This window comes from Nicotiana sylvestris, chromosome 2 (genome assembly GCF_000393655.2).
Source record: "Nicotiana sylvestris chromosome 2, ASM39365v2, whole genome shotgun sequence".
In the NCBI taxonomy this organism is placed as follows: domain Eukaryota; kingdom Viridiplantae; phylum Streptophyta; class Magnoliopsida; order Solanales; family Solanaceae; genus Nicotiana; species Nicotiana sylvestris.
In genome coordinates this window covers 2,382,509-2,410,226 of record NC_091058.1, presented here as the reverse complement: position 1 = coordinate 2,410,226, position 27,718 = coordinate 2,382,509, and the positions used below count along the sequence as shown (strand labels likewise).

General features: G+C 36.6%; 3 protein-coding genes across 5 annotated transcripts; 2 read left to right on the top strand and 1 right to left on the bottom strand.

Annotated features, from left to right (window-relative positions):
- Positions 1-2,329: 2,329 nt before the first annotated feature.
- LOC104248393 (lysine histidine transporter 1-like) lies at positions 2,330-5,618 on the top strand. Of its 2 annotated transcripts, none has more exons than XM_009804645.2 (8): positions 2,330-2,413; positions 2,578-2,735; positions 3,326-3,712; positions 3,799-4,192; positions 4,287-4,392; positions 4,474-4,565; positions 5,177-5,245; positions 5,342-5,618. In XM_009804645.2, exons 1-8 carry the CDS (start codon positions 2,411-2,413, stop codon positions 5,438-5,440), a joined length of 1,308 nt encoding a protein of 435 aa, XP_009802947.1. In that variant the 5' UTR covers positions 2,330-2,410; the 3' UTR covers positions 5,441-5,618. The 2 variants fall into 2 exon arrangements, with proteins under 2 accessions (XP_009802947.1, XP_070023459.1); XM_070167358.1 differs by having other exon boundaries at positions 5,146-5,245; positions 5,342-5,426.
- A 2,402-nt stretch (positions 5,619-8,020) lies between these two features.
- LOC104248394 (lysine histidine transporter 1-like) lies at positions 8,021-12,289 on the top strand. Its single transcript, XM_009804646.2, has 8 exons — positions 8,021-8,188; positions 8,677-8,834; positions 8,943-9,329; positions 10,229-10,622; positions 10,931-11,036; positions 11,134-11,225; positions 11,769-11,837; positions 11,935-12,289. Exons 1-8 carry the CDS (start codon positions 8,162-8,164, stop codon positions 12,031-12,033), a joined length of 1,332 nt encoding a protein of 443 aa, XP_009802948.1. The 5' UTR covers positions 8,021-8,161; the 3' UTR covers positions 12,034-12,289.
- Positions 12,290-12,908: 619 nt separating this feature from the next.
- LOC104248392 (transcription factor GTE8-like) lies at positions 12,909-25,748 on the bottom strand. Of its 2 annotated transcripts, none has more exons than XM_009804642.2 (11): positions 25,583-25,748; positions 16,590-17,878; positions 16,436-16,484; positions 16,206-16,337; positions 15,018-15,085; positions 14,837-14,900; positions 14,132-14,212; positions 13,935-14,047; positions 13,777-13,843; positions 13,555-13,685; positions 12,909-13,464 (listed from the first exon to the last, which is right to left on the bottom strand). In XM_009804642.2, the coding sequence occupies exons 2-11, from the start codon at positions 17,784-17,786 to the stop codon at positions 13,189-13,191; spliced, it is 2,178 nt and encodes a 725-aa protein (XP_009802944.1). In that variant the 5' UTR covers positions 17,787-17,878; positions 25,583-25,748; the 3' UTR covers positions 12,909-13,188. The 2 variants fall into 2 exon arrangements, with proteins under 2 accessions (XP_009802944.1, XP_009802946.1); XM_009804644.2 differs by having other exon boundaries at positions 16,590-17,841; positions 25,583-25,718.
- Positions 25,749-27,718: the final 1,970 nt, after the last annotated feature.

Here is a 27,718-nt window from a genome sequence, read left to right as displayed (position 1 = left end):
AAAATATCTGTTATGTCCATCAAATAACATATTTTTTGAGATTTTACACAAATAGTCATTTGAATTCACTATTTACTTTTCTTAGTTAGTATATATAAATTATACATTGAGTATACACAGTTACACATATTATATATACATTATACATATACTTCATTTTATTAGTTTAAGTGGTCGGTAGGTGGTTATTTGTCATCTTTATACAAGTAGTCGGCTGAATTTACTGTTTACTTTCATAGCCGATATTCATAGATTATACACTGGTTATACACAATTATACGCATATATAAGTAAGTGAAAAGAAGTGGGGGAAAAAAGCACAATTTAGGGGTGAGCATTCGGCTGTTCAGATTAAATATGAAAATTTCGGTTTGGATTTTCGGTTTTCGGATTGAAGAAATGATAATCCAAATCCAATCCAATTAAGCTCGGATTGGATCGGATTTTATAAGTTCGATTTTGGATTAATCGGTTTGTATATTTTGGATTTTTGATTTTGAGCTTATAAGTTAAGATGTTTCTTCTTTTTACAAAAAGGAATATCCAAATGAACTACTCATGTTAAATTGCCTCAAAAGTTCCCCATTCTTATCTCAATCATTCAAATAAAATATTCAAGTAATGAAATTATTATCAAGGATATGCAACATAGTCGTTACACATTGTGTCTTTATTTTTTTTCTCTTTTGTTATTGTTATTATTGGTTGCTCCCTGTTTAGCCTTCCTTAAGCCGATGGTCTATCGGAAACAACCTCTCTACCTTCACAAGGTAGGGGTAAGGTCTGTGTACACACTATCCTCCCCAGACCTCACTTACGGGATTACACTGGGTTTGTTGTTGTTGTTGTTGCAATAGAGACATTAATACAACTGATAAGAAGTAGCTATAATAAAACCATATCCAAATAGAAAGTATTATAACAGTAACTTAGTAATTAATATTGAATATATGAGATAATATCTAATGGGTAGGGCGTTGAACTTATTACTACTGGCATATGAATAATGAACTAAATATAAAGTATAAAAATTAAATTTTCGGATATCTAAAATTTCGAAGAATAAAATCCATTATCCAATTTGAAATCCAAAAATTTTAAAAATCAGATAAAAAGTCCACTCCGTAATTCGAAAATCCAAACTAAAAATCCAAAAAAATTAGATTTGGATTTGGATTTCAGCCCAAACTATGCCCACCCCCAGCACAATTGAAGCCAATGAGTACACAACAAGTCAACAATAAAAACAAAAACTGAAGGGCTTTTGTGTCAATTAGCACCCCCCCCCCCCCCATTTAGTCATTTCATTACAAACGACTAATACAATTGGAAAATTTTAACATATAAAAAAATTCTCTCTCTCGTGCTACATAATTCAGCCACCTGCTTCATTTTCCTTTTTTACCACTTTTTATTTTTAATTGACCCTAAACATATATGTAGATATGAATACTGAACATGCATTTAGTTTAATTTCTTTGTTGCAAGAATTTCTCCAAATACATAGAAGAAAATTCAAACGGTGTGAAATGCTTAAACTAACTTTCTTTATAGAGCCACAGATTAATTGATACTTTTCCTAATCTATATTAATGATCAATAAACAAAAATATAGCATTTGTACATCAAAAAATCTATTCATTTTTCTTTTCTTTCTTAGTGATCATATCTTATCAATCACCTATAATAACTGATTAAATAATTGCTTTTCATTACGTCTCTGAAAATGAAGCGAGAATGTATACTATTAACCATGATCAAGTCATTAAAGTCAATATACATAATACATATCATGCATCTATTGATTTAGTGTAAACGATAAGTTTTTATCTTCCATGTCGACCGATGTGGGTCTCTTTCGTTGAAATCGATAGAACACACATTAATTATTAAAGTTAAAAAAAAAAAGGAACATTTTTTATGCAATTGCAAAAGTCTAACTTACGTTGATAAGTTGAAAGAAGCCTAAGCAAGACAATTTTTAAATTTAAAAAACAAAACAAAAAAGGAGATTCCAATTTGGATAAAATAGAATGACATATTAAGTAACACTGCAATTTCAACGAAGATTCTAATATGTATTTATACTAAATAAAATAACATATTAAGTAGCTTTGCGTTTATATTCTTTCTAATTTGGAAAACAATTACTAATGAAATGATCAATAAACAGTTGGAAATGAGTGTGTCAGGCATTGAATGATATCTATATTTGTCTGTATTGGTAATAAATTTTTCATTGCTGTAAAAGATTACAAAGGCAATCAACAGAGAACATATAAGGAAAAACTTTAAAGAAAATATTTTCTTAAATGCATTTTCTATAACAGTAAACCGAAGGCAATATAAAAAAGATAAGCATAATTAGAGAACTGAAGAATCACCTTTCAAGTTCTCATCACACAGCAATATGGTACTCCATTTTTACTTACTTTTTAGATGATTTTATATCACAGTTTAATTCCTTCATAATATGCAAAATAACTTATACTAGTAGTATCTGTTAGTATAAATATATTTTTTGTACTGTATATTCAATTATGAAAAGAATTAAAGGGGCTAAAATTTAAATGACAGGCTGATGAAAGATCTGCAGAACAGAAGAAAATAGACGAATGGCTTCCCATTACTTCGTCTAGGAATGCAAAATGGTGGTACTCAACATTTCACAATGTTACCGCTATGGTTGGAGCTGGTGTTCTCAGTCTCCCTTATGCTATGTCGGAACTCGGGTGGTACGTACCTTTTTTTTTAATTATATTTTTTAAAACAGTCAGAGGCAGATTCAAGATTTAAAATTTTCGAAATTTCATATTTTTTGAAATTTTAGTGATTATTATACCTATATCGTCACAGTCTTGGCTTCAAATGAACCCATTGTAAACATGTTAGTATGCTACATTCGCCCCCGTTAACAGCCTTGATGTATTCAATTTTCACATTTTTTTAGGTTTTAATGATTATTATACCTATATCGTGACAGTCTTGGGTTCAATTGAACTCATTATTAACATTCCAGTACGCTACATTCGCCCCGTTTAACGACTTGATCATAATGTTATTACTGGATGAGATTAGCCATAGAAGCAACCACCAGATGGGGTAAATTAAATTGTTCGAACGTAGTAATAATTTTCATTTCTGTGTTAGTGATAGTGTGTCAATGTAACATAACCGATAATTGCAGGTTATTGCTCTATTTTTAGATGGCCTAAACGTTCTTTACACTGTCAGTGCACAGAACGTAAACTCAATTATATAGCTCGCTAGTCCGTGCGAGTTTTTTTCCACTAGTATTACTTAATGAGTTTGGGTGCAATTTCAGGGGACCTGGTGTAACAGTACTGGTGTTATCTTGGATTATCACTTTATACACACTATGGCAAATGGTTGAAATGCACGAAATGGTTCCAGGGAAACGTTTCGATAGATATCATGAATTAGGGCAACATGCTTTTGGAGAAAAACTCGGGTTATGGATCGTAGTTCCTCAGCAAGTAGTCGTTGAAGTTGGCGTCGACATTGTTTATATGGTGACTGGAGGAAAATCTCTCAAGAAAATCCATGATTTATTGTGCAAAGAAAATTGCACAAATTTGAAACTTAGTCACTTTATCATGATCTTTGCCTCTGTCCATTTTTGTCTCGTCCATCTTCCAAACTTCAACTCAATATCTAGCATTTCTTTGGCAGCAGCTGTTATGTCCTTAAGGTATATATACACAAAACTATTATCTGTCGCTTACTGTTTATTTCAAGGTTGTTGTCCTAACTTTTATTGTATACGTGACGATGAAGTTACTCCACTATTGGTTGGGTGGCTTCAATCAAGAAAGGCGTGCAACCGGATGTGGACTATGGCTACAATGCTAAAACCAATAAGGGAGCTGTTTTCAACTTTTTCAGCGCGTTGGGTGATGTGGCTTTTGCTTACGCCGGTCACAATGTGGTGTTAGAAATTCAAGCTACAATCCCTTCAACGCCGGAGAAGCCGTCCAAAGGACCTATGTGGCGGGGCGTTGTTGTTGCTTACATTGTAGTTGCTGTGTGTTATTTTCCTGTTGCACTTATTGGATATTGGGTGTTTGGGAATTCTGTAGAAGACAACATTCTCATCTCTTTGGAAAAACCTACTTGGCTCATTGTTACTGCTAACTTTTTCGTCGTTGTCCATGTTATTGGGAGTTATCAGGTACTGAAAAATAACCGATCTTATTAACTTTATTACTATAATTTAGATCCTAACAATGTACTAACGAAACGTTGTTGATGTTGTGATGTTGTAGATCTATGCTATGCCAGTGTTTGACATGATTGAGACTGTGCTTGTTAAGAAACTTAAGTTCAAGCCAACTTGGTACTTGCGATTTATTACCAGAAACCTTTACGTTGGTAAGAAATTCAAGCTTGTTTTCATCTTTAGTGTTGCTTTTTAGTTCAAGAATTGTGTGATTTTCTTCAGTTCAATTGCAGCTTTCACAATGTTCGTTGGAATCGCGATCCCTTTCTTTGGTGGGCTTCTTGGATTCTTTGGAGGATTTGCATTTGCCCCAACAACATACTTTGTAAGAGATTTTCCTGTCCTTATTTTTCAGTTGAAATTCAAAAATAGCCAGATTTATAAGTGGTAATTGAAAAATAGTCACAGTTTCAAAAGTAATCGAATTTTAGTCACTCTTAAAGATAAATTTGAACGAAAACACTGTTCAAAATCCGAAAAATATTCCAGCATAATATACTGGAGTTCGAATTTTTTACATGTGGACGTCCAACATAATATACCGGAGTTCCAGCATAATATGCTGGAAGCTCATATACAGGTGCTCCAATCTCCAGTATATTATGCTAGAACTTTCCGTGTGCTGAAGTTCCAGCATAATATGTTGGAAGTTCATACATATGTGCACCAATTTCCTGTATATTATGCTGGAACTTTCCGTGTGCTAAAGTTCCAGCATAATATGTTGAAAGTTCATACATATGTGCACCAATTTCCAGTATATTATGCTGGAACTTTCCGTGTTGCAGCAAAATAGTGGCTATTTTTCAATGACATTACAAACGCTGACTATTTTTCAATTACCTGTCCGAACACTGGCTAGCCCGTGCTATTTTCACTTAATTTTATGGCTTTAAACTTTGTAGTGCAGATTTTTGACTCTGTTTCCTTGTTCAGCTTCCCTGCATAATGTGGCTTGCAATATATAAACCAAAGAGATTCAGTTTATCTTGGATTATTAACTGGGTATGTTACAAATTAATCTATTATTCACATTTTAAAGTTTTCTGATTCTGCCTTTTATATATACAATGACAACTAAAATGATCCTATTAATGACAGATTTGCATAATACTGGGAGTTCTGTTGATGGTTATAGCACCAATCGGCGCCTTAAGATCCATCATCTTATCAGCCAAGAACCTCAAATTTTTCTCTTAGACGATTAATTAAGGAAAAATCTTTGATTAAGTTTCTTAAACTGCTGGAGTGTGTTTTATTATAAAGGACTTCCTAGCAAGGTTGTTTTGGTTCAGAACTTTTTACAATATAAGACTTCTGCAGATTTTTATATGTTATATTATGATTTATGAGCAACATTGGCTCGCAGTTGAAAATCCTTTTTATTTTGTGAATTTTGCACTTGAAACGTACCAATTGTTTCCTGTTCAATAATAATACAAAAGCAATATAAAAAATTCTTTCATCTGCCATGTTTAACACCTCTTCTGGCAAGACAAAATAAAGTTGTTCAGCCTGCTGCCTCCCTATAACAGCTTTGTTTGTTACGAATATTTTTAGATGTTGTAGCGAAGTGTTATTATAGAGAACATATATTATAACATAACATAAAAATTGGTTCCGGAAAGCTTGACTTTTATAGCAAGGTGTTGTTATATAGGGGTCTGACTGTATTTAACATTATACTAACAACCTAAAATCTCTTGTACAATATCCTTAGCTAGTTTTGGACATAGATTTGAGTGAAACTTGAAGAAAAAAAAAAAGAGTTTTTGAAGTTGTGTTGAAAAATAATTTTTGAAAGTTGAAGTTGTGTTTGGATATACATTTTATTTGAAGAAAAGTTGAAGTTTTGTAAGTGGAAGAAAAAATTTCAGCCAAAAACCTTTCCTCCAACCCCAAATATGATAATATTTCACAAACAAAAAACTTCCTGAAAAGATAAAGCCAAAATCTATGGTCAAACGGGAGCTTAGAAATTCTTATTATCTAGAGGCAAATGTAGCCTTGTCGTATCAGGTTTATCTGACCTAGTACTTTCTAAATGGAACATAAACTTATATGTAAAAATCTACTAAATTTGCAACAAATAAAAAACATAAATTCATAATTTTAAATATATGAGTTCAATATTAAAAACTTTAAAAATTAAAATCATCAAATTTCACGAGATTTAAATATGATACAACATATAGAATCAGATATAAGTAGCACTGCAATTTCAATTTTTCCTCATTTGGAATCTATCAATTTTAATATAACTTAATGAGACAGTGTGTCTCTGTGATTAATCCATTGCTATAAAAGACTACAAAAATTATTAAAAATGGAAAATGCCAAAGTTGTATCTAACTCCTCTCTATTTACATTCTTTTTGGATGTGACATGCTTCTATTTATTCATTTAAATTTAAAAGGTTCAGGATAAGTTAACCTAACAAACATTCTAATAATGGGGAATTAATATCTCATTTCCTCAAAAGGTTGCCAGACATTAGCACCTACCTTCTTTTCATCATTTATTTTACTTTTGGACGGTAAGCAACCTCCACTTCCGTTCGAGTCTCCCCAAGAGCAAGGTGGGAAGTTCTTGGAGGGAAGGATGCCGGGGGTCTATTTGGAAACAGTCTCTCTACCCTAGGGTAGGAGTAAAGTCTGCGTACACACTACCCTCCCCAGACCCCACTAAGTGGGATTATACTGGGTTGTTGTTGGGCTTATCCAATGTAATTGAATTTCTGTTGCTCTTTTTTTAGTTATGTTTTTTTATCATAACTACGTGGACCAAAACTTGTTAACAGACAATATATTGAATATAGACTTTCTTTCTTTCCTTTTTAATACTAATATTTTGCTTATAACAGCGTAGTAAAGTCCACCGACCAATTTGCATTAATTTACCTATATGTTCAATATTCGAACTCCGTTGCTCTTAAATCTAATATGAACACATGCAATTCTTTACGTGTCTATATTTTTATAGTATTCTTAATTTCTTATTTGCCAGATTCAATGTTTCATTCATTAATAATAACTTCTTCTCAAACTTGTTTTATCAAATTGAATTTGTTATGGCCAAACCAGTGTGGAGCCACCTTTATCCAAACCCTCAGTAATTCGCCGAAAAATTATACTATATAGTTAAATAAAAAAATTATGTATAGGTATATACTATATGTTAAATTCTTTAAGTTTTTTCATGTGTTTACTTCTTTATAATTTAACTCTCAATAATTGTAGCTCCGCCACGGGCCAAACTAACCCTTTAACATCATTTATTCATTTAGATGATAGTTAATTTGCTACTCTTAGTTCTTAAGAATCTTAAAAGTAATATAGGCTCTCTTTCGTATTTTATTTATTGCAATCTTTACACAAATAGTCGATCATATTCACTATTTATTTTTTCTAACTATATACATAGATTATACACTGATTATACATAATTATACACATGTAATACATAAGTTATGCTATAAAGTTCAATAGCATTAGAACGTAGGATAAGAGAAGAAAAAAAAAACAGGTATATTATCTCCGAGAAATGAGCTCTAATATTGTTTCTTTTTGGGGAATTTCGAGTATTGGAATAACTGTGTATGTAAAATATACATTCCTTATCTTTAGTTAATCTTAATCTAAACCTATGGAATTTAAATAGGGCACGTGTGGCATAGAGGAAATGAAGAGTATGTTTAACGGAGGGGAGTCACATTCGGACTTTTTCAAAAGAAATTTTTTTTTTTTCAATAAAATTTCTATAACTGTACGTAGACATTATTTGTTGAGAGATTAACCTGTGTTATGGTTACAATTTGGGAATTCATAATCACAACTGGTTCAAATCTGGCTTCATTCTTCATACCTTCCATCAAATAACTGTAAATCTTATTCATTTTTCAAGCCCTTTTAACACAACAATATGGTAGCCTCTCCAGACAACAATGCGGTATATATTCTTCACTTAATTTCAGATAATTTTTTATATTTCAAACGTTTTAGCTTTCAAACTTATGCATGTCTCTGTAATTTTTAGGGAAATAGTGATTTAAAACAATTATCACTATGCCCGTCCAGGGCAGGTGTAAGGTTGCGTACACCTCACCCTTCCCAGACCCCGCTCTATGTTGTTGTTGTTGTTGTTGTTGTAATACATGTATATCTTGTAATTTACATGAAAAAATGAATGAGATATATGATTCGTGGCATTTTCTTTGGAGATTACAGCTAATCAAAGAAACAATTTTTAGAAAATAATTATTATGATTATTGTTTATGCAAATAGCAGTTGTAAGGGATGGCAACTATTAATGCCAATTGATCTTATGATACATTTTTGTGCATGGATTGAGAGTTTGGATAGATACTGTATTGTGTGAATCGTTATCAACATAATGTTTCAATTCCTTATTTAATGGGACTATAATCAAATGAAAGGCTGATGGAAGAACTGAAGAACAAAAGGCGATAGACGAATGGCTTCCCATTACTTCTTCTAGGAATGCAAAATGGTGGTATTCTGCATTCCATAATGTTACTGCTATGGTTGGAGCTGGTGTCCTCGGTCTTCCTTATGCCATGTCTGAGCTTGGATGGTACGTACATTTATCTATATCTTAGAGTATTCAACAATACTAACTTTTCATATACTTTAATTTCTATCTTATAATACGTTATTGAAATGAGTTTGGACGTAATCTCAGGGGACCTGGTGTAACAGTGATGGTGGTATCATGGGTTATAACATTATACACACTATGGCAAATGGTTGAGATGCACGAAATGGTTCCAGGGAAACGTTTCGATAGATATCATGAATTGGGGCAGCATGTTTTTGGTAACAAGCTCGGCTTATGGATCGTGGTGCCTCAGCAATTGGTTGTTGAAGTTGGCCTTGACATTGTTTATATGGTGACTGGAGGAAAATCATTCCAGAAAATCCATGATTTAGTCTGTAAAGACAATTGCAAAGATATCAAACTGACTTACTACATCATGATATTTGCTTCTGTCCATTTTGTGCTTTCTCATCTTCCTAACTTCAATGCCATATCTGGTGTGTCTTTGGTAGCAGCTATCATGTCCTTAAGGTATAAAAATTACTTCCTTTAGCTTATTGTTCTTGTTCCATTAATATTTAGGACATCGCGTTCCAAACTTTCTGACTTATGTATATTCGATTAGAAAGGTCACATTTTTATTTACTTATGTATGTCTTCAATGCGCCCCCGCACATTCTTTTTCATATGTCAAACACCTGGAAATTCTTTTATAATGGGGCGATGGCAGGGGCGACTCAGTATAGGGTTGAACTGAACCTAGTATTTTTAGTGCGAAGTATAAATTTATGTGTAAAAATATATTAAATTTATAAAAAATAGTAAGTATGAACCCATAACTTTAAATATATATAATTGATTTTATATCAAGAACCTTAAAGATTGAATCAATAGAATTTATATCTTGGATCCGCCTCTGGGCGATGGTGAGACTCGAACTGACGATCTCTTCCTACTCTTGTAGTACCATATTGGAGTATGTGACTATCTCATCCTAGTGTTGTCAAAGGCGCGCTTAAGCCCTGAAGCGAGGCTCCAAACACGTTGAGCGCTTCGCCTCGCTTTGTGGGCGCTTCACTGTCGCATCAAAGCTCAAAATCATACTTTTCCTTGCCAATGAGTGTAATCCTGAAAAGGCGACCTTAAACAATTGATATTTCATTTTATCGTGAATTTTTTTTCAATTTCTTTGTCTATATATTTGTTATTCATGCTTATAATGATTTGTCTTGGACTACATGCATATTTTTACGTTTTCTCCCGTTGTGCCTTTTTTCATTAAAGCACATACTTTATTTGCACATTTACACTTAAAACCCCAACGGACCTTAGAGCTTTTTTGTGCTTTTCGCCTTTGATAACACTGATCTTATCTAATAGTTTAAGCTGTTAGAAAGAGAACAATTTTATTTACTTGATATCTTCAACAGTTACTGTACAATTGCTTGGGGGGCTTCAATTGATAAGGGAGTGCAACCAGATGTGGAATATGAATACAGGGCTGAAAACACAGGGGAAGGTATTTTCAACTTTTTCAGTGGATTGGGAGAAGTGGCATTTGCATATGCAGGTCATAATGTTGTGTTAGAAATTCAAGCTACAATCCCTTCAACACCTGAGAAACCTTCTAAAGGACCAATGTGGAAAGGAGTTCTTGTTGCTTACATTATTGTGGCTCTTTGTTACTTCCCTGTTGCTATTATTGGCTATTGGATCTTTGGGAATTCAGTATCAGACAACATTCTTATCTCTTTGGAGAAACCTACTTGGCTCATTGTCTTGGCTAATGCCTTTGTTGTTATCCACATTATTGGGAGCTATCAGGTATGACTCGAAATCTATGTTGCTCAGGCTCTCCAAAAATGATGTCACACCCGTGTCGGCAGTGGCGGAGCCAGGATTTCCGACGAAGGGATGTCGGTTGACACCCTTTGGGTGCATGTGACTCCGCAACTGCGTGTTAGATCCTCCAAAAATGTTCTACTTTTGAAGGATCCAGCACGTATCTAGCGACATTTGTGATGAGTCTGAGCAACATAGCATGAAACATTCTTGTTGATTGGAGCAGTTTAGTTTTATGGTAGTGTAACATTTTTATCTAATGAAATGTGCTTGATTTTGTGCTATTGTAGTTGTATGCAATTCCGGTGTTTGACATGCTTGAGACTTACCTTGTAAAGAAACTTAAGTTCAAGCCAACTTGGTACTTGAGATTCATGACCAGAAACCTTTATGTGGGTAAGTAACTTGCCTTTATTTGAAGCAGAAACTTTTGTTGGTATAGTGGTGTTGCTTTCTGTTCGAGTAAATTGTAATGCCTTTGCTTTTATTGCAGCTTTCACAATGTTTGTTGGAATCATCTTCCCTTTCTTTGGGGGGCTTCTTGGTTTCTTTGGAGGATTTGCTTTTGCCCCAACAACCTATTTTGTAAGTTCCCTTGTCTATTCTTGGTTTGTAGACTTTGTAGTGCCGATAGAGGCAGAGCTAGGTAGACGTAAGGGGTTCCTTTTCGATAACTATATTGCGCAAATAGGAGGAAATGAACCTTCTACTTATATATCTACTGTTAGATCTCCTTGACATAAAAGGGAAGCGTGGTGCACTAAGTTCCCGCTATGCTTGTGGTCCGGAGAAGGTCCGGACCACAAGGTTCTATTATACGCAAACTTATTATGCATTTCTGCAAGAGGCTGTTTCCACGGTTTGAACCCGTCATTTACTGATCACATGGTAGCAACTTTACCAGTTACGACAAGGCTCCTCTTCTTAAATCTCCTTGACATGAGAGAAGATTCTAGTATAGTGGTAAAGGAGGTTCAAAAATAAGTTCAGGGTCAGGTATAAATTCTAGATGCGACATTCTTGTATTTATTGAATTCCCTTGATTGAATTTCTGGCTCCGTCACTAAGCGTCGACATGAGAAAATGACAGCCAGCACTAACACAATGTACTTTTTACTCTTCTTTCAGCTCCCTTGCATCATGTGGCTTTCAATCTACAAACCAAAGAGATGGGGTCTCTCTTGGACAAGTAACTGGGTATGGTTCAACTTCTTATGCTTTTTTGATATTGTCATTTTATCTGATTCTGTTTTTATAAGCTATAAACCAAAACTAATTGGACAAATTATTACAGATTTGCATAATAGTGGGAGTAATGTTGACTGTTTTAGCACCAATTGGTGGCTTAAGAACCATCATTATACAAGCCAAGGATTACAATTTTTTCTCTTAGGCATCTCTCGTCTGGCACACAGCTTCGGAGAAAAGGGTGATTTCAAATTGGAGGTCTCATTTATGTTTCTAATTAAATAGATGTGTGTTAAATCACAAAGATACTTGGTCTGTGTTTTGGGCTTGTAATACATTTTCGTATTGCTTCTTGTGTAATGTAACTATAATTAATGTTATATTACTGTCAGGAGTTTTGTCAAAGTGGCATTTAGCACTTTGTTTTCTCTCTCTAATCAAAGATGCAAACGCATTCAACACTTTGTGATTTAATTCTATCTTTCTAATCAAACATGAAATAGATGCATAAGCGTTCAACGGTTCAAGACTTCGGAATATTCATTGCTTATAGTAATGTTTATTCCAAGTCTTTTAAGCCTAAGAATTGGTACTTATTAGGCTGCTATAGCCTCGTTCAAAGAACAGACTGAACAGGAATTTTCGCTAAGAAGAGTCAAAATATAAAAAAGTAAATATATATACAATTGATTTTCCTTCAACATATTGTATCCTCCTCGTAAAGTTCTCCTTCATGAGATCTGGACATGATTTGGTTGAAATTTGGAAAAAACGTATTTGAAGTTAGAATTTGGAAAAGAGTCCTATCTAGGCCGTGTCCAAACTGAAATTTTCTCATATCAAAAGATGAACAAGATCTTGACCTTAAAATGTTTTACAGCCTATAATCACCCATAAAAAAACATGAAGAAAACATCCCTTGCCCTTTTCTCCAACCACTCCAGCGATAATTCCAACGACAAAACTGTATTAACCTTTTGGCGACTTTATTCAGTTCTAATTTTTACATAATCTATTTTGGGTCCTCTCCTGTCAAATTTTGCAGCCTCCTCGAAAATTGAATCATCATAACTAAAATCATGGATAAAAAGATTTAAAATATAAATATAAATGCGAAGCTGAAAGATCAGAAAAGGCAACTGCAGAACACTTCCACACAATTCTTTTCCACATCCAATAACAAACTGAATGTTAAGTCAATGTTTTCCATTTTTTTCTTATATGTTATTTTTTTCTTTTTTCTTTTTTTCTTTTCTGTTTTCTTCTCTTTTTCGGCTTTCAATATGGAATAGGATTTATGTCATTAACCTATTAGTGATCTCTAAAACACTATGATACAGCTACAGCGACAGAGGGCAGCTTAATCAATTTCACCTTCCTCAGGCTCAACATCCTTAGGATCACTTGGGAGAGTAGCGGGCTCACATTCTTCCTCATCATCATCCATCTTCATGTACAACCCAAGTTGCTCCAGAGCATTACTGCCTCCAAATTTGAAGCCGCCTAGCCCATCCTGGGAATGATCTGGACTGGTCTCATCTACCGAGCTAGGTAATTGCTCGGGTGGGACAGCAGTCAGCATCTCCAAATCCTCAAGAAACTTTGAATTCTCATTAATCTCTACAGTCTTTTCCATCTGCACGAAGCAATGGAAGTTTCATGTGATTCTTTAGCTGAAGTGCGTCCAACGTTAAGCACGAGACCTTCTACAACATGTTCTACTCACCTGGAGTAATGCCTGTCTTGCTGCTTCTCGATCGAGCTCTCTCCTCCTCTTAGCCTCAGCTGCAGCTTCTGCTTCTGCACGTCTTTGAGCTTCTTCAGCAGCTTTGGCTTCTGCTTGCAACTTAGCTTTCTCTGATCATGGAAATTAACTTTATAAGGCTACCAATTCACATGCAAAGAATTTCCTCCATCTTTTTAGATATCGGGATTGTGAGAGGGCTACCTTTCCTCCTCCGCATCTCAAGTTCCTCCCTTTCACGACGAAGTTTCTCTGGATCGCCCTTCTCGACCTTTATAGCAAATTACAGGATGGAATGACAAGCTGGTCAAAATATTAAGGCAAAAGCAGTAGCAAGTCCTATAACAAGCAGATATACTCACCTCAACAAGTGTCTTCTCTCGAGCTTTTAAAATTGTATCTGCAAATCTGTTCTTCAGGAGAGCAGCTCTATAGAGCTTTTCAGGGGAGACCCTCCTGTCTGGCACACTCTCCCCTAAAATGTTAATAGCACAATGGATGAACCCACAAAACAAAAAAGGCAAAGGAATTAGACCAACTTTTGACTTCTCAAACTCACCGTCTTGATATGCTTCTGACTCAACAGATATTGGCATTTGCTGAGAACTTTGTTCCAGCTGGTCCATGCCACTGATAGACTCTGGAGATTAAAACACGGATTGAAATAGCAACATCTACCAAGTCAAGGGATAGAAAAACATAAGACAATAACCTGACTACAGGAACTATGACCACATGACAGAGCTGAAATAATTCAACAACATAACCTCAATACACCCTCTTGCACCAGTGAAAATCAAAACCTACAGAGCTCTCCTCCTCGCCCCCCACCCCCACCCCCCACCCCACCCCTAAAAAAAAAACCTTCCTCCTTATCCCTGAGGTTTGATCTCTTAGCACACTCCCTTTCAATTCTATACATGCTCTATTCAGGACACTCCTAACAACAACGAAGCACAAAGCTTTAGGAGACAATAAGATCCCTTAAACCCATTCCACAAAACTACTAGTCGCCGCCCTTCATAAACCTTGTAGGTATTCTGCAGATATATCCACTTCCTAAATATCAGATAAGTGCTCAGTTTCAAATACAGGATTAACCAACAAAAACTATTAGCCGCCAGCACCTTGTAGGTATTCTGCAGATGTATCCACTTACTAGATTTCAGTTTCAACTACTGGATAACCATCAACAAGATCCTCTGCTATATAAAACAGAAAAGAACTACTTATCCAAAAAATAAAAAATCAGAAAGAAGCTCACGATCTCCATCAGCTAAACTACTGCCAGCTTCCTTCCCATCTACCTTTGCTGGCGAACTGTGATTCTGTGGCCAAACACCAGAGCAAAAAGTCGTATTAGGTTTCCAATTACTCTAAAAGCAGGTCCGATGACAATAATCATCATGAGGGTTCAAGTAGAAACTACAATGAGCTCTCTTCACCTGCTCAGCATGATCAGATGTTCTTTGAGCTTCAGACTCATCATCAGAAGAGCTACTAGAATCTGAATCTGGATGGAAGGAAGATGCAGGAACTAGAGTTAAGAAAGCATTGGGAATTCTTACAACGAAAGCTTTTCCTACTAAATCAGCAGATACAAGTTGCTTTTATATGGAGAAATAACGCTAAAGTACACTTCTATGGATGAACATGAATTTGTAACACCAATTAAGTATTTAAGTTTCTTTTCCAGCAAATATGGAGGTCTGCAGAAGACGAACATGCGCGCAAATGATGCTGGAATGAATTTTCATTTTTTCCAAAAAAGTTGCATTGTCAAAGAAGCTTGAATATGAATGAAATAAAAGAAGAATAAACTCTATTCAAGCGACACAAGCAAACAATGATCAAGTCTTGATAAAAAAGAACCATTGGGCAAGAGAAGTACAAAACAAAATAGTAGCATAGCACAAACTTCAAAAAAGAAATAAGTAAAGCTTACAACATAGAGGAACATAAAATTAAGGTAACTTCAAACTCAAACGTAAAGAAAATTCTATGAGTTTCTTGAATGAAGTAAATGTGGGGCCACAAGCACCCCATTTTTTTAGCAATTATGCAACATTACCAGCCAGGATCATCACTTATATGGCAAAACACTTGACTGGAAATTGATGAGTATCCAAAAGAGGGATAAAACAGCAAGTAATCGGTGTTTTGATTGACTATCATGGAGAGGAGTACTTGAGAAGGTTATGATATGACTATGACAAGCTTGACTTAAAAGATTTCTCCAAAAGTATTAACGATACAGCAACTTATGAGAATCCTCACTATGTAGTGCAGTGAAGAACCTGTAAAGAGGATATAAGATCAAACAATAGAAAATCTAATACTCCTATAAAACATTTTAAGTTATTAAAAATAACATTCAGAATATAAAGTATTCATCAAGCAAAAACAATTCAGAGTGTTAAAGATTTCCAGGTAATAAAAATTTAAGGAAAAAAGAAAAAGCACATCCCACAAGATGGTAAAACTAGTCTTATGACTAAAAGGCTTTTAATTTCATCTTGCTGGCCCTAGAAGATAAGACGGGGAAGATTTGAGATGATTGAACATGTAGGATGCACTATAAGAACGAACCAGCACAAATAAGATGAAGAGTATAGATGACTAATCAGAATTACCATTGGGACCCCCTGTATTTATACATTCATCTCTTTTCAGATCTGTATCTTTTTCAATGTCAACTGAAGGATAACTAGAGACAGGAGGCTCATTTCCACCAATATCAACCTCCTCATCAACATGGTCATTACCTGTACATTTCCAGTACTTAGAAGGAAAATCATTGAAGTTTGAAATCTAACACCAAACCATATACAGCGTGGATGAAATCAAACAGAAAGAGAAGAACCTCCGTCTACGTGCATGGATGAATTACTAAGCCCCAATTCATTTGGCAGCTGAAAAAACAAATAAGAGGGCACAATAATTCATTAACATCAACCACCCTGGGACAGCCTAATTCTACTTTGTATTTGAAGATGTATTCTTTGATTCTAAACTACCTCTATCTCACAAGGTTCAGCTTTTGCATTGCCTTTTTGTTTCTCTTGCAAAAATTTATCTAGAAGCTCCCGTAACGTGAACAAAGTATCATGGGGAAGAACATCAATGTCAATCTCAATCTCATCATCTCCAGCTGCTGTTCCATTTGAACTTTGTTCCTTCAAAAACTCAATGATGTTGTCTGGTAGATCACCAAGTGAAGCTTCTAGTTCACTGCTTAGTTTATGTTTCTCTTCATCAGTCATCTTGCATTTAGGAGGTTCTGGCATAATTACATGCTGCATTGGAGAAAGTCTCCTCTTCTTTGAAGCAGTTTCATTTTCTTCATGTAAACCGGATTTTCCTTCCACTGATCCAGCATGGTTAACAGGTAGCTTTTTCTCAATTGTTTTCCATCTTAGTTCAAAAAACTTGCTCATTGTATCAGCCATGATATGGACAATATTACCAGGGGGGTTATAGATCATTGCATTGGAGAATGTCAGTCTCACATCAGCAAGAAATTCCAGTGGACTCAAGTACGCACCTGAAGTAAGCCTCTTCTTTATTGTCCCCAAATCCATTGGATGTTTAATCACAGTGAAATAGTCGGGTATTTTTAACTTAACTATGTCAACAGGCTCATTAAACACGGGACCATGCTGATGCGACATTAACTTTTTCAACAAGTTCTCACACTGTTTCATCAATGTTGCTTTTGAAGTGGCTGGTGCTGAAGCAGATTTAAACCTGCCAGAGGTCTCCCTGTTCAGGGCCGACGCCTTTTGACCAAGAAGGTTTGACTTTTTCGCGGGCCCAGTTCCTGCAGATTTCTTCTTGCTTGCTAAAGGAGGCCCTTTGGGTGCATTGCTACAGCTAACAATATCACTAGAAGATGAAACTGCAACTGCACTTGTCCTATAAAACTCAACTTTCTTCTGCAGAATTCTTATTTGGTCAAGATCAGATCTCAACTGCAGAACCAAGTTTTTCCTCTCAGATGCTGACAGCTTGGATAACGGGATAACTTGGATTGGCACAGCAAAACCATCATGTGAAGAAGAATTTGTATTTATCCATCTCTGCTGAGGAGCAAAAGAATGTCCTGAAACAGCAATTCCAGCATCGAATCTACATGAACTGCCAGAGCCTTCTGATTCGTAATTAGTGGCAAATGCAACAGAACCACCTCCACGCAACTTATCTTTCTTTGCCATTCAGACTGTAGAACAGGTACTATTTGACCTTAGCAAAAAGAAGATTTTCCCCAACCTATCACAAAGGAAGAGATGTTCTCAGAAGGTCAATCCTGAAACCATCCATAAAAACCAAAGGAGTTACATTGGCAGAAAGTCCTAGATTATATAACAGAAGCATGATACAAAGAGCTCTAAGTGTAGAATATAGCTGTTACAACAGTTCAGTATAAAGTTTAATCAGACGTTTTCAACTTTACATTTAACTATTTAAGTCAGTTAATAAGTTTCCTCTTTTCTCTTATAACCTCATAGCTAGCTGTCCAATCTGAAATCAGTATGCTGCGAGGTAGTTACAAGCTCCATCACCTTTAATCCTTTTTTTTTTTGCAATGTGTTACATGAATGAATGAATTGAGCACATTTTCATATTATTTTCTCCCCTCTCTCCTCAGTTTCTTCAATTCTGTTTTCAAATTTCATTTTTTCTCTTGTATTTTATTTGATCTTTCAGCTCGCACCAGCATCCTTCTGGAGCTTCTGAATATCAACCAGGGCGGACAACTAGGAATTCAAAGGAATTGATGGAATGACAAGGCTTAAATCAGAATTTCAAGCTTTTGTGAACGAGAGCGACAAAAGGTTCAAGCTGCTGTGAACTGCTCACTCTCATTTTGTTGCCAGTCCTCTCTTTCTACTGTGCTGGTTAAGGACAATTTGGAATCAATCGGAAGAAAGAAGAGAGTTATTGCAGGATGGAGACTATACTTATTTGGATAGACGCTAATGGGCTTGCTGAAAACTCTCATCCTGCTCTGATAATAGTTATTCAAGGAACTCCGATGACATATAAGCAACAATCCTTGTGGGTGGAAATACAAGGCCGATTCTCTACGACCAACTCCAAAGATCACACCTAGATATAGAAGATGGTCTTCCCACTGCTTCAAAATGTGCAAAAGGAGGAGAGAACAAGGAAATATAACCTACTTACCACTTTCAGCTTTTTCCTTACGAAGGAGCTCTTGTGGATCAGGGTACGACTTATTCAAGGTTAAGAAGTAATCTCCTTTATAGACAGTCTCTCATTTGCTCTTTGCGGATGACACCCTGGTTTTCTGTGATGCCGATATGGATCAGTTGACCTACCTGAAGTAGGTCTTGCAGTGGTTTAAGATAGTATCACGACTCAAAATCAACCTCGGCAAGTGAGAGATTTTCCCGATGGGTGAGGTTGCTAACATTGATGCTTTATCTTATGTTCTCAGATGTAAGGTGGGTTCCCTTCCCACTACTTACCTGGGTCTCTCATTGGGCGCTTCGCATAAGGATACTACGATTTGGAATCCAGTGCTTGAAAGGGTTGAAAAAAGATTAGCAGGCTGACAGAAACGGTACTTGTCAAAAGGCGGTAAGGAAATGCTTATTAAAAGCACTTTATCGAGTATGCCCACCTATTACTTGTCCCTTTTGCAAGCTCCTATGATGCTCACAGAAAAACTGGAGCGGCTTCAAAGGAATTTTCTTTCGAATGCGGCGGATGGAACTAGAAAGTTTCATCTAGTGAATTGGCAGACAGTCACTTCCCGAAAGAAGTGGGGTAGACTTGGAGTAAAAGATCTTAGGGTATTCAACAAAGCTTTGTTGGGGAAGTGGTGGTGGAGATTCGGGGTAGAAGAGCATGCTCTATGGAGGGAGGTCATAGTAGAAAAGTACGACTCCACGGGAGGGGGTTGGAGGACCAAGGCAATCACAGCACCTTTCGGGTGTCGCATGTGGAGGAACATCATGAAGAATTGGAAAGCCTTCAGTGGCAACATCACTTACAGGGTGGGAGATGGAAGGAGAATCAGCTTTTGGAATAATAGGTGGTGTGGAGAGGATACTCTGAAGGTCTCCTTCCTCACGTCTTCAGAGTTTCAAACCAGAAGGAATTGATGGTCCAACAGATCCGTAAGGAGCATGAAGAGGGGTTAGTATGAGACCTCTCATTTAGAAGGAACATGCAAGATTGGGAGATTGCGGAGCTCCAAGATTTGTTGACACTGCTATATAGGCAAGACAGGCCCCAGCCATCTTGTGATTCTTGGAGATGGGGTTTGCGTGGCGATGGTTTGTTCACCGTAATGTCCTTTTACCAGAGTATGTTGGTGAGAGAGGAGGCCACTTTTCTCTACTCCTCAATCTGGATTCCTAAGGCGCCCACGAAGGTGTGCTTTTTTGCATGGCTAGCGGCGAGGGGAGTGATTTTGACTGCTGAAAATCTGCGAAAGAGAGGAATTACACTTGTTAGTTGGTGCCAGGGGAAGAAATTGATCATCTTTTGTTGCATTGCCCTGTGTCCTCGTCTTTGTAGAGAGTAATCCTGAATCTTTTTGGTGTTCAATGGGTGATGTCAAGCACTGTAAAAGAAATGTTATACAGCTGGGCCGGTTTACGTAGAAGAAGAAAGCAAAAAGCGTGGAAGTTCACCCTGTTAGCTCTCATGTGGATAGTTTTGGGGGAGAGAAATAGGAGAGCTTTTGAGGGGGATTGAGTCTCCTTTTTCACATCTTAAGAATAGTCTTTTATCTTTGATCGCTTTTCGGTGCACTCATATAGCCCCTACTTGTATAGAAGATTGGGCGTCTTTTGTAGAGAATCATGTTCTGATGTAAATTCTCTACTTTTTGGTATACTTCCTGTATACGGGAGTTCTCTCCCTTTTGATTAATATAATTTACCTTATCAAAAAAAAGACAGTAAATACTTAATGTATAAGTATGATGCTCATTAGGAATATGATATCACCTGCTTCTCGAATGATGATGTTTAGGAATAAAAATTAGAAATTTAGTATAAGAAGATCGGTCCCATGCTGAATTAGAAATTTGCAGCAAATATATGCAATCCTCACTAAAAGTCGTGCCTTAATTGTGCCTTTGCAATAAAACCCCAACAAACACTTGTTGCTTTTCTAAGTTGATTCACTTTTGATAACACTAGCTATAAAGGGGATGAAAGTCTCAAGAATCTGATTAAAGCATCACGTGAGGGAGCTATACCTGAGACCTCCTTCCAGAATAGGTTAGTTTGGTACAACAGTAAGTTATTCAACACATGATTCATTAGAAGGGATCCATGTCTCCTAGCCATTCATAAGAGACAGAGCAGCATTTATTGGCCTTCATTATTCGAGGACGGCAGAAAGCAGGTTATAAGTGCGTGATACTTGCCAAAAGTGTAAAGTAGAGAATGTAGCATATCTATGTTACTACAAAACCCTGCCTATTCTTGAGAGGGCACTTGAATATGCAGTTATGAATTTTATAATGGGGCGGCCAAGTAAGAGGGTAAGATCATCTCTGTGATTGTAGATTGTTATAGCAATATATGTTCATATTTTCTCATTGACATACTCTTCTCCGTTGTCCAAGTGGCTAGAATATTCTCAGATAATAAACAGTATGGACTACTTACAAGCAGATTCTCTACCAACGAGATCTTCTAAAACCTTTTTTCAGATGGAACTTTTTTCAGGAATACAGGTCAAATTACAACTTAGCTTAGTCAACCCTCCACAAATAGATGGAAAGCCCAAGCAACTCAACGGCTTCCTAAAGACCTACTCAGATGTGTGAATAGCCACAAATCCAGTTGGATCATGGATGTCCTACACATAATATTTGTAGAATAAGAAATAACCCCTCAGCTCCGGGGATGACACCATTACAGACTATTACAAGCTTTACCGATATAGTAGGCAATTGACTGCCAAGTCCTACCGACCGACCTCACTAAAACCCAAAATGGAATGAAACTTCAAGCTGACCAAAGGAGTTCCTAAGGAAGAAGCTGAAGTGGGTGATTGACAACCATGGCTATTAGAAGGACCCTTAAGCTATACCAAAGTACTACTGGCGAAAAACGAGGGACATATGGTCTTTCACGCGTCAAAAATTAAAAAAGAGATTGAAGATCACATTGTTGCTTCAGTCGAGCTACTAGTGAGCACTTCCTTTTTAATAAGGGAGCTAACACTGTGCACTCGTAATGGACAACCATAAGTGAAACCCATAGACGTACTCAATCGAGATTGGTCACCAAGGAATATGCTGCAACAATGAAGTTTTGGTTACAAGAGATAGCTAAATTGGATTCAACTTTTTATTCCCCCATTCCCGGATTTCAAACCTTTCGGACAAGGTATAACCGAAGGAGGAGGGAAAGCAAAATGAAGGATTCAACGAAGAGCTCGAAGGATAGTACGTACCCATTGTGGCAGTTAAATGAAGCTTAATTTCCGAACTTCCAAATTTTGTCGTTTAGTCCCATTTAAAATTTTCCTTTTATTTTATTACCTCATTGCAAGTTGTCCCATGGAATCAGTGCGGCCCAAAGTTTAGGGCTTTGGTTTAACAGCGCCTGGGAGTTTGGTTTAACAATACTGCAAAATATATGATAGGCGCATGTCGCGAGTTCGGATCTTGTTTAGTGAACCAAGACTAGTTTTTATGTGGAGAGGCGTAGAAGGGCAAGCCTATTTTTCACCAACTTTCAAGAAAGAAACTCCATAAAAAGAAGGCACTGGTTCTAAGAAGAATAGCGAGACTAATTGGTCCAGTAGTCTCATACATTCATCAAAGTCCTCCTAAGAATTTAGTGGCAGTGGCCTATTATCATTGTGGCCTGGTGACCTACGTTGACTACGGTGCGGTATCCGATACAGATGCAGATCTAAAAGTGGAATTCTCCATCACATAAATTTTAGGATTCGGGGATATAATTAGAGTGCGGATATGGGTGTTGTGATACAACCAATAAATGTATATTACAACATATAAAGTATATATTTCGACTAATTAAGGTTATAGAATTAAAACTAACAAAATGTAATTCTTTATACATACTTAGGGGTCATTTGGTTCAAGGGATTAGGTAGGTTATTTCGATATAAATTTTGAGATTAAATTTATCCCAAGCTTAGTTGGAGGTATAGTTAAAATAAGTATTTTTTTATACCAAAATCTCGGTATAACTTATCCCATATAGAGGTGGGATAAATTACCTAGGTTTAAATCCTGGTTATAATCTAGATATCATGGTTTTGGAGGACCAAGGCAATCACAACACCTTTCGGGTGTGGCATGTGGAGGAGCATCAGGAAGAATTGGGAATCCTTCAGTGGCAACATCTCTTACATGGTGGGAGGGGGGAGGAGAATCAGCTTTTGGAATCATAGGTGGTGTGGAGAGGATACTCTGAGGGTCTCCTTCCCCCACGTCTTCAGAGTTTTAAACTAGAAGGAATTGATGGTCTAACAGATTCGTAAGGAGCATGAAGGGGGTAGTATGGGACCTCTCATTTAGAAGGAACATGCAAAATTAGGAGATTGCAGAGCTCCAAGATTTATTGACACTGCTATATGGGCAAGACAGGCCTCAGCTATCTTGTGATTCTTGGAGATGGGATTTGTGCGGCGATGGTCTGTTCACCGTAAAGTCCTTTTACCATAGTATGTTGGTGAGAGAGGATGCCTCTTTTCCATACTCCTCAATCTAGATTCCTAAGGCGCCCACGAAGGTGTGCTTTTTTGCATGGCTAGCGGCGAGGGAGTGATTTTGACTGCTGAGAATCTGCGAAAGAGGGAAATTACACTTGTTAGTTGGTGCTATATGTGTAAAAGCTCAGGGGAAGAAGTTGATCATCTTTTGTTGCATTGCCCTGTATCCTCGGCTTTGTGGAGGGCGATCCTAAACCTTTTTGGTGTTCAATGGGTGATGCCAAGCAGTGTAAAGGAAATGCTATATAGTTGGGCCGGTTTCCGTAGAAGAAGAAAGCAAAAGGCGTGGAAGTTCGCCCCGTTAGCTCTCATGTGGATAGTTTGGGGGAGAGAAATAGGAGAGCTTTTGAGGGGATTGAGTCTCTTTTTTCACATCTTAAGAATAGTCTTTTATCTTTGATCGCTTTTTGGTGTACTCATATAGCCCCTATTTGTATAGAAGATTGGGCGTCTTTTGTAGAGAATCATGTTCTGATGTACATTCTCTACTTTTTGGTATACTTCTTGTATACGGGAGTTCTCTCCCTTTTGATTAATACAATTTACCTTATCAAAAAAAAAATCCTGGTTTTGAACTAGACGATCCGCTAATATTTTATTCATAAGATATCTCAAGTAATAGGAAAGCATTCTCATACTTTATAACTACATACACATATGTGTGTGTGTCTGTATAGGGTCTTGCTAATATACCACATGAAGGTAGTATGTTAGCTTTGTACCCATTTTTTAAATACCCAAAATACTCACGCTAGCACATTAAAAACAACATAATGAGATGTGTTACATTCCCCAAATCAGGCGACTAGCCAAGTACGCATTTGTAATCTCTCGACGGCGAATCAATTTTCTTTATTCTACCATTTCTACTCAGGGGAGCGGCTAGTGTCCACCGCCACTCTCTATTTTTCACAACCACCTTTCTCCTTCCCGCCATAACAAAAAGTGGAAAGTGGATATTTACGGGGAGAAAAAGAGACAGAGAGTTGGTATGAAATTTCCTCACCATAGAACCAACAGAAATTGGATGTCATCTATTTCTAAATTGTCGGCTAGAATCTCATGCTAAAATGATCTAAACTGATCATTATCTCCAAAAATCCCATGCTACATTGTCGGCTAGAATGTTGTTTAAAAAATTTATTGTGTTTGATTCAAGCTTTATCAGTTTTCTCTTTATTCCTTTGGCTCGCCATGGATGATGGGAAGGGAGAGAAGAATTAAAAGGTGGGTTTAACTTTTGGTGAAAAGATAAAATAGTCCACCCATCTAATTTCCTTAAATGCCCTCAAATACGATATGGGCACACCCATGTCGTGTCGACACCGGTGCGGCAGGAAATTTGAAGAGTTCGAGCAACATAGCTGGCAACCCCCCATTCAAGGTCAAGGTTGCTATTTTCAGGGTCATGCCTAGCCTTGATCTAGAAGGAGATAGGATGGAGAGAAGAGCTCGGGTCCTCGAGATCTCACATACCGCACATTCGTTGGAGAAACTTCATGTCCTTCTCTCGAGATCCTATCTACATAGGAATCTTATTCTCATGTCCTTCTCTCGAGATCCTATCTACATAGAAATCTTACTCATGTCCTTCTCTCGAGATCCTATCTACATAGAAATCTTACTCTCTTCCACACATTACCGATGGATGTTGCCACAGCCACTATCACTTTGGGTGTGATTTGAGCATATGTCTTTTTACTTTTTCTAAATCTTTCTTTATTCTCTTGGTTACTTCCGCTACGTTTTCAAATATCACTCTATCTTTTATATTATGATTGATCTTTCAGCTGTAGTTACAAATTCTTACATATATGGTAAACACCGCAGAAAACTCAGAGAGGCAAGCTTTTCCCATTAATTTCATGGTAAATGAAACCTAACTCGTTCATGGGAAGAACTTTATCATGTAAAATTAACATAATAGATATTCCAAAAATTGAGTAGATACCTAATCGATCTACAGAACAAGCTAATTACAGAGTGCTCACTAATTTTACAGCTTCAATTTGAACGAACTTGTTATTCCACGAAAAAGGAACCCAACAGGACAATTAGGAGTAGTTATCAAGACTCACTCGCTAATATCAATTACCTTTTGCTTAATCACCAGTTGATCCCCAGAGGCAAAGCCCAATTCCACCAAGATTATATGATTCGATGAAATAAACCAAAATCAAACAGGAAACCCTAGAATTGTTAACCTAAGCCCTAATTTGATCTCTAGCACATGCAAGAAGAATGAAATTACGCGAGGAGTTGAATTTTTACGAACCTTAGAATGAAAATTGAGCAAATTATAGGGCAAGCCGCTGCGGATCACAAGCGAAGCTGAAAGCACGAAGCACCAGCTCTTCTTCAATACTAGAAAGCAGATAACTTTTTTTTTTCTTTTCCTTTTTTCTTTTTCTCTCGCTCTTTTTTTTCTGTTAAGAGTGAGAAACGTGGGCAAAGTACACAAGCGGGTTTGTCGTACCGTTAACGCCTTTAAATAGACGAGAATTGTTGACTTTCCTACCGACTTAAGTCAAATCTCAACCGTTGAATCTTGCGTGCGGCTAATCCAACGGATGATATCATCTATAGGGCTTCTGTTCATATCTTGATCTGACGGGTGAAAACCACCTCAGCTTAGGGTGTGTTTGGTACGGAAAAAAATATTTTTCAATTTTATACTCCAGTCTCCAGTAGAGCTTTCCTTCGAAAGACGCAGAAACTCAAACAACATATGTGGGTTCAATTAACTTGAGTGCATAAGCATAGCAATAGTAGTTACGTTATACCTTACACGTAGGGTTGGGCGTTCGGTATTTCGGTTCGGTATTTAAGAATTTCGGTTCGGTCTATCAATTGGATATACCAAATACCGTACCATAATATTTCGGTACGGTTCGATATTTCTTATTTTGATTCAGTACGGTTTCGGTTTAAACCAAATCTTCACTGTCTCCCCCTCCATTAACTAGCAAAATCTGGCGTAATGTCTTCAATTACTCTAATAGTAAAGATAGAAACTCCAAACTAATCAACGATTAGATGATATGATTTATAGTTTTTTGTCTTCCAATGACTAGTTCATTTTGTACTAAGCCCATCAAATGACAATGTTACAGCAGATGAACATAAATTTTCAAATGTACTTGAGGCTGATAAATACTCATAAACAAGAAAAGAATGATGACATTTTCTTAACATTATTTCAACAGATAGATGGTCCTTCCCTATTTCTTTTTCCTTTCCGAATGGGCCTTGTTCCTGTTTCTGGCCCATCACAGTTTGCAGTTTAGCACAATTATCTTCTGCTTCATAGTCCATTGCTCACTGAGATGCTGTAGCAGTGTAGCAGAGTTGAGTAGAGTAACCAATTAGAACTAATAATGACAGGGACACCGAAATATTGATCTCACCTCATTAATCTATTTCGGTATTTCGGTATACCGAAATATCAATAATCCAATACCGTATACTGTACCGAATTACCGAAATACCGAAATTTTTGTACCGAAATAAACCGAAGTACCGAAATACCAAATTAATTTGGTTCGGTTCGGAATTCGGTTTTTCGGATTTTATGTCCACCCCTACTTACAGGTTATTTGTTCTTGTTTTCAGTTTAACTTGTATGCATATAATTTACTAAGTAAAACTTATTTGTTTTTATTTTCAATTAAACGCACGAATTGTATTAAAAAGGACACTACAATTTACCGTGTTTACTAATTTTATTTATTATTATGGATGGTTATGTGTAGTTATTTAGCTTATCTTAACTAGCAAGCGTATAAATTAAGGTAAAAATATTCATATGTTAGAATAGAATTATACTTAGAGTGAATGTCTGTCTTTTAGAGAATTTGTTTGTCACGATCCAAATCTACCATGTCATGATGGCACCTATCGTGGAACTAGGCAAGCCGACTCTTTTACCAAAACAACCCGATATTTCAATTCAAAGATTACCTCAAGCTATATAATTAATAAAACTTCATAAGAAATCTGAATAACAAAGTGCGGAAAGAAAAGTCTGACATCGGGGTGTCACTAGTCATGAGCATCTACTAAAAACTGTCCGATAATACTAAGACTAATACAGTCTGGAAAACAACTAAAAACATCTATAGGGAGATAGGAGGGAGAAGAGCAGGACTGTGATCACCATGCAGCTACCTTGCTAACTCCAACAGATCCGCGACGGATGAAATCAAAACTCGCTAGCACGTCCAGCTATCCTGGATCTGCATACAAGGTGCAGGGAGTAAGGTGAGTACGCCAACTCAGTAAGTAATAAAAGTAAATAAAGACTGAGCAGTAGTGATGACCAGCAAAACACATAAAGTCCACATCATGTAACCTCATTAAATACAACATGCTTTCAATACAGCGTGTGAGTCAAATTATCTCATTAAAAATC

Coding starts and splice junctions, on each gene's coding strand:
- LOC104248392 (XM_009804642.2), bottom strand. CDS start 17,786: ATGGCAAAGAAAGATAAGTTGCGTGGAGGTGGTTCTGTTGCATTTGCC. Junction 16,485..16,589: donor CTGAACCTTGTGAGATAGAG/GTAGTTTAGAAT, acceptor TTGTTTTTTCAG/CTGCCAAATGAATTGGGGCT. Junction 13,465..13,554: donor CAAGACAGGCATTACTCCAG/GTGAGTAGAACA, acceptor TGCTTCGTGCAG/ATGGAAAAGACTGTAGAGAT.
- LOC104248393 (XM_009804645.2), top strand. Junction 3,713..3,798: donor GCAGCTGTTATGTCCTTAAG/GTATATATACAC, acceptor GTGACGATGAAG/TTACTCCACTATTGGTTGGG. Junction 4,566..5,176: donor TTGCCCCAACAACATACTTT/GTAAGAGATTTT, acceptor TTCCTTGTTCAG/CTTCCCTGCATAATGTGGCT.
- LOC104248394 (XM_009804646.2), top strand. CDS start 8,162: ATGGTAGCCTCTCCAGACAACAATGCG. Junction 9,330..10,228: donor GCAGCTATCATGTCCTTAAG/GTATAAAAATTA, acceptor TATCTTCAACAG/TTACTGTACAATTGCTTGGG. Junction 11,037..11,133: donor GACCAGAAACCTTTATGTGG/GTAAGTAACTTG, acceptor CTTTTATTGCAG/CTTTCACAATGTTTGTTGGA.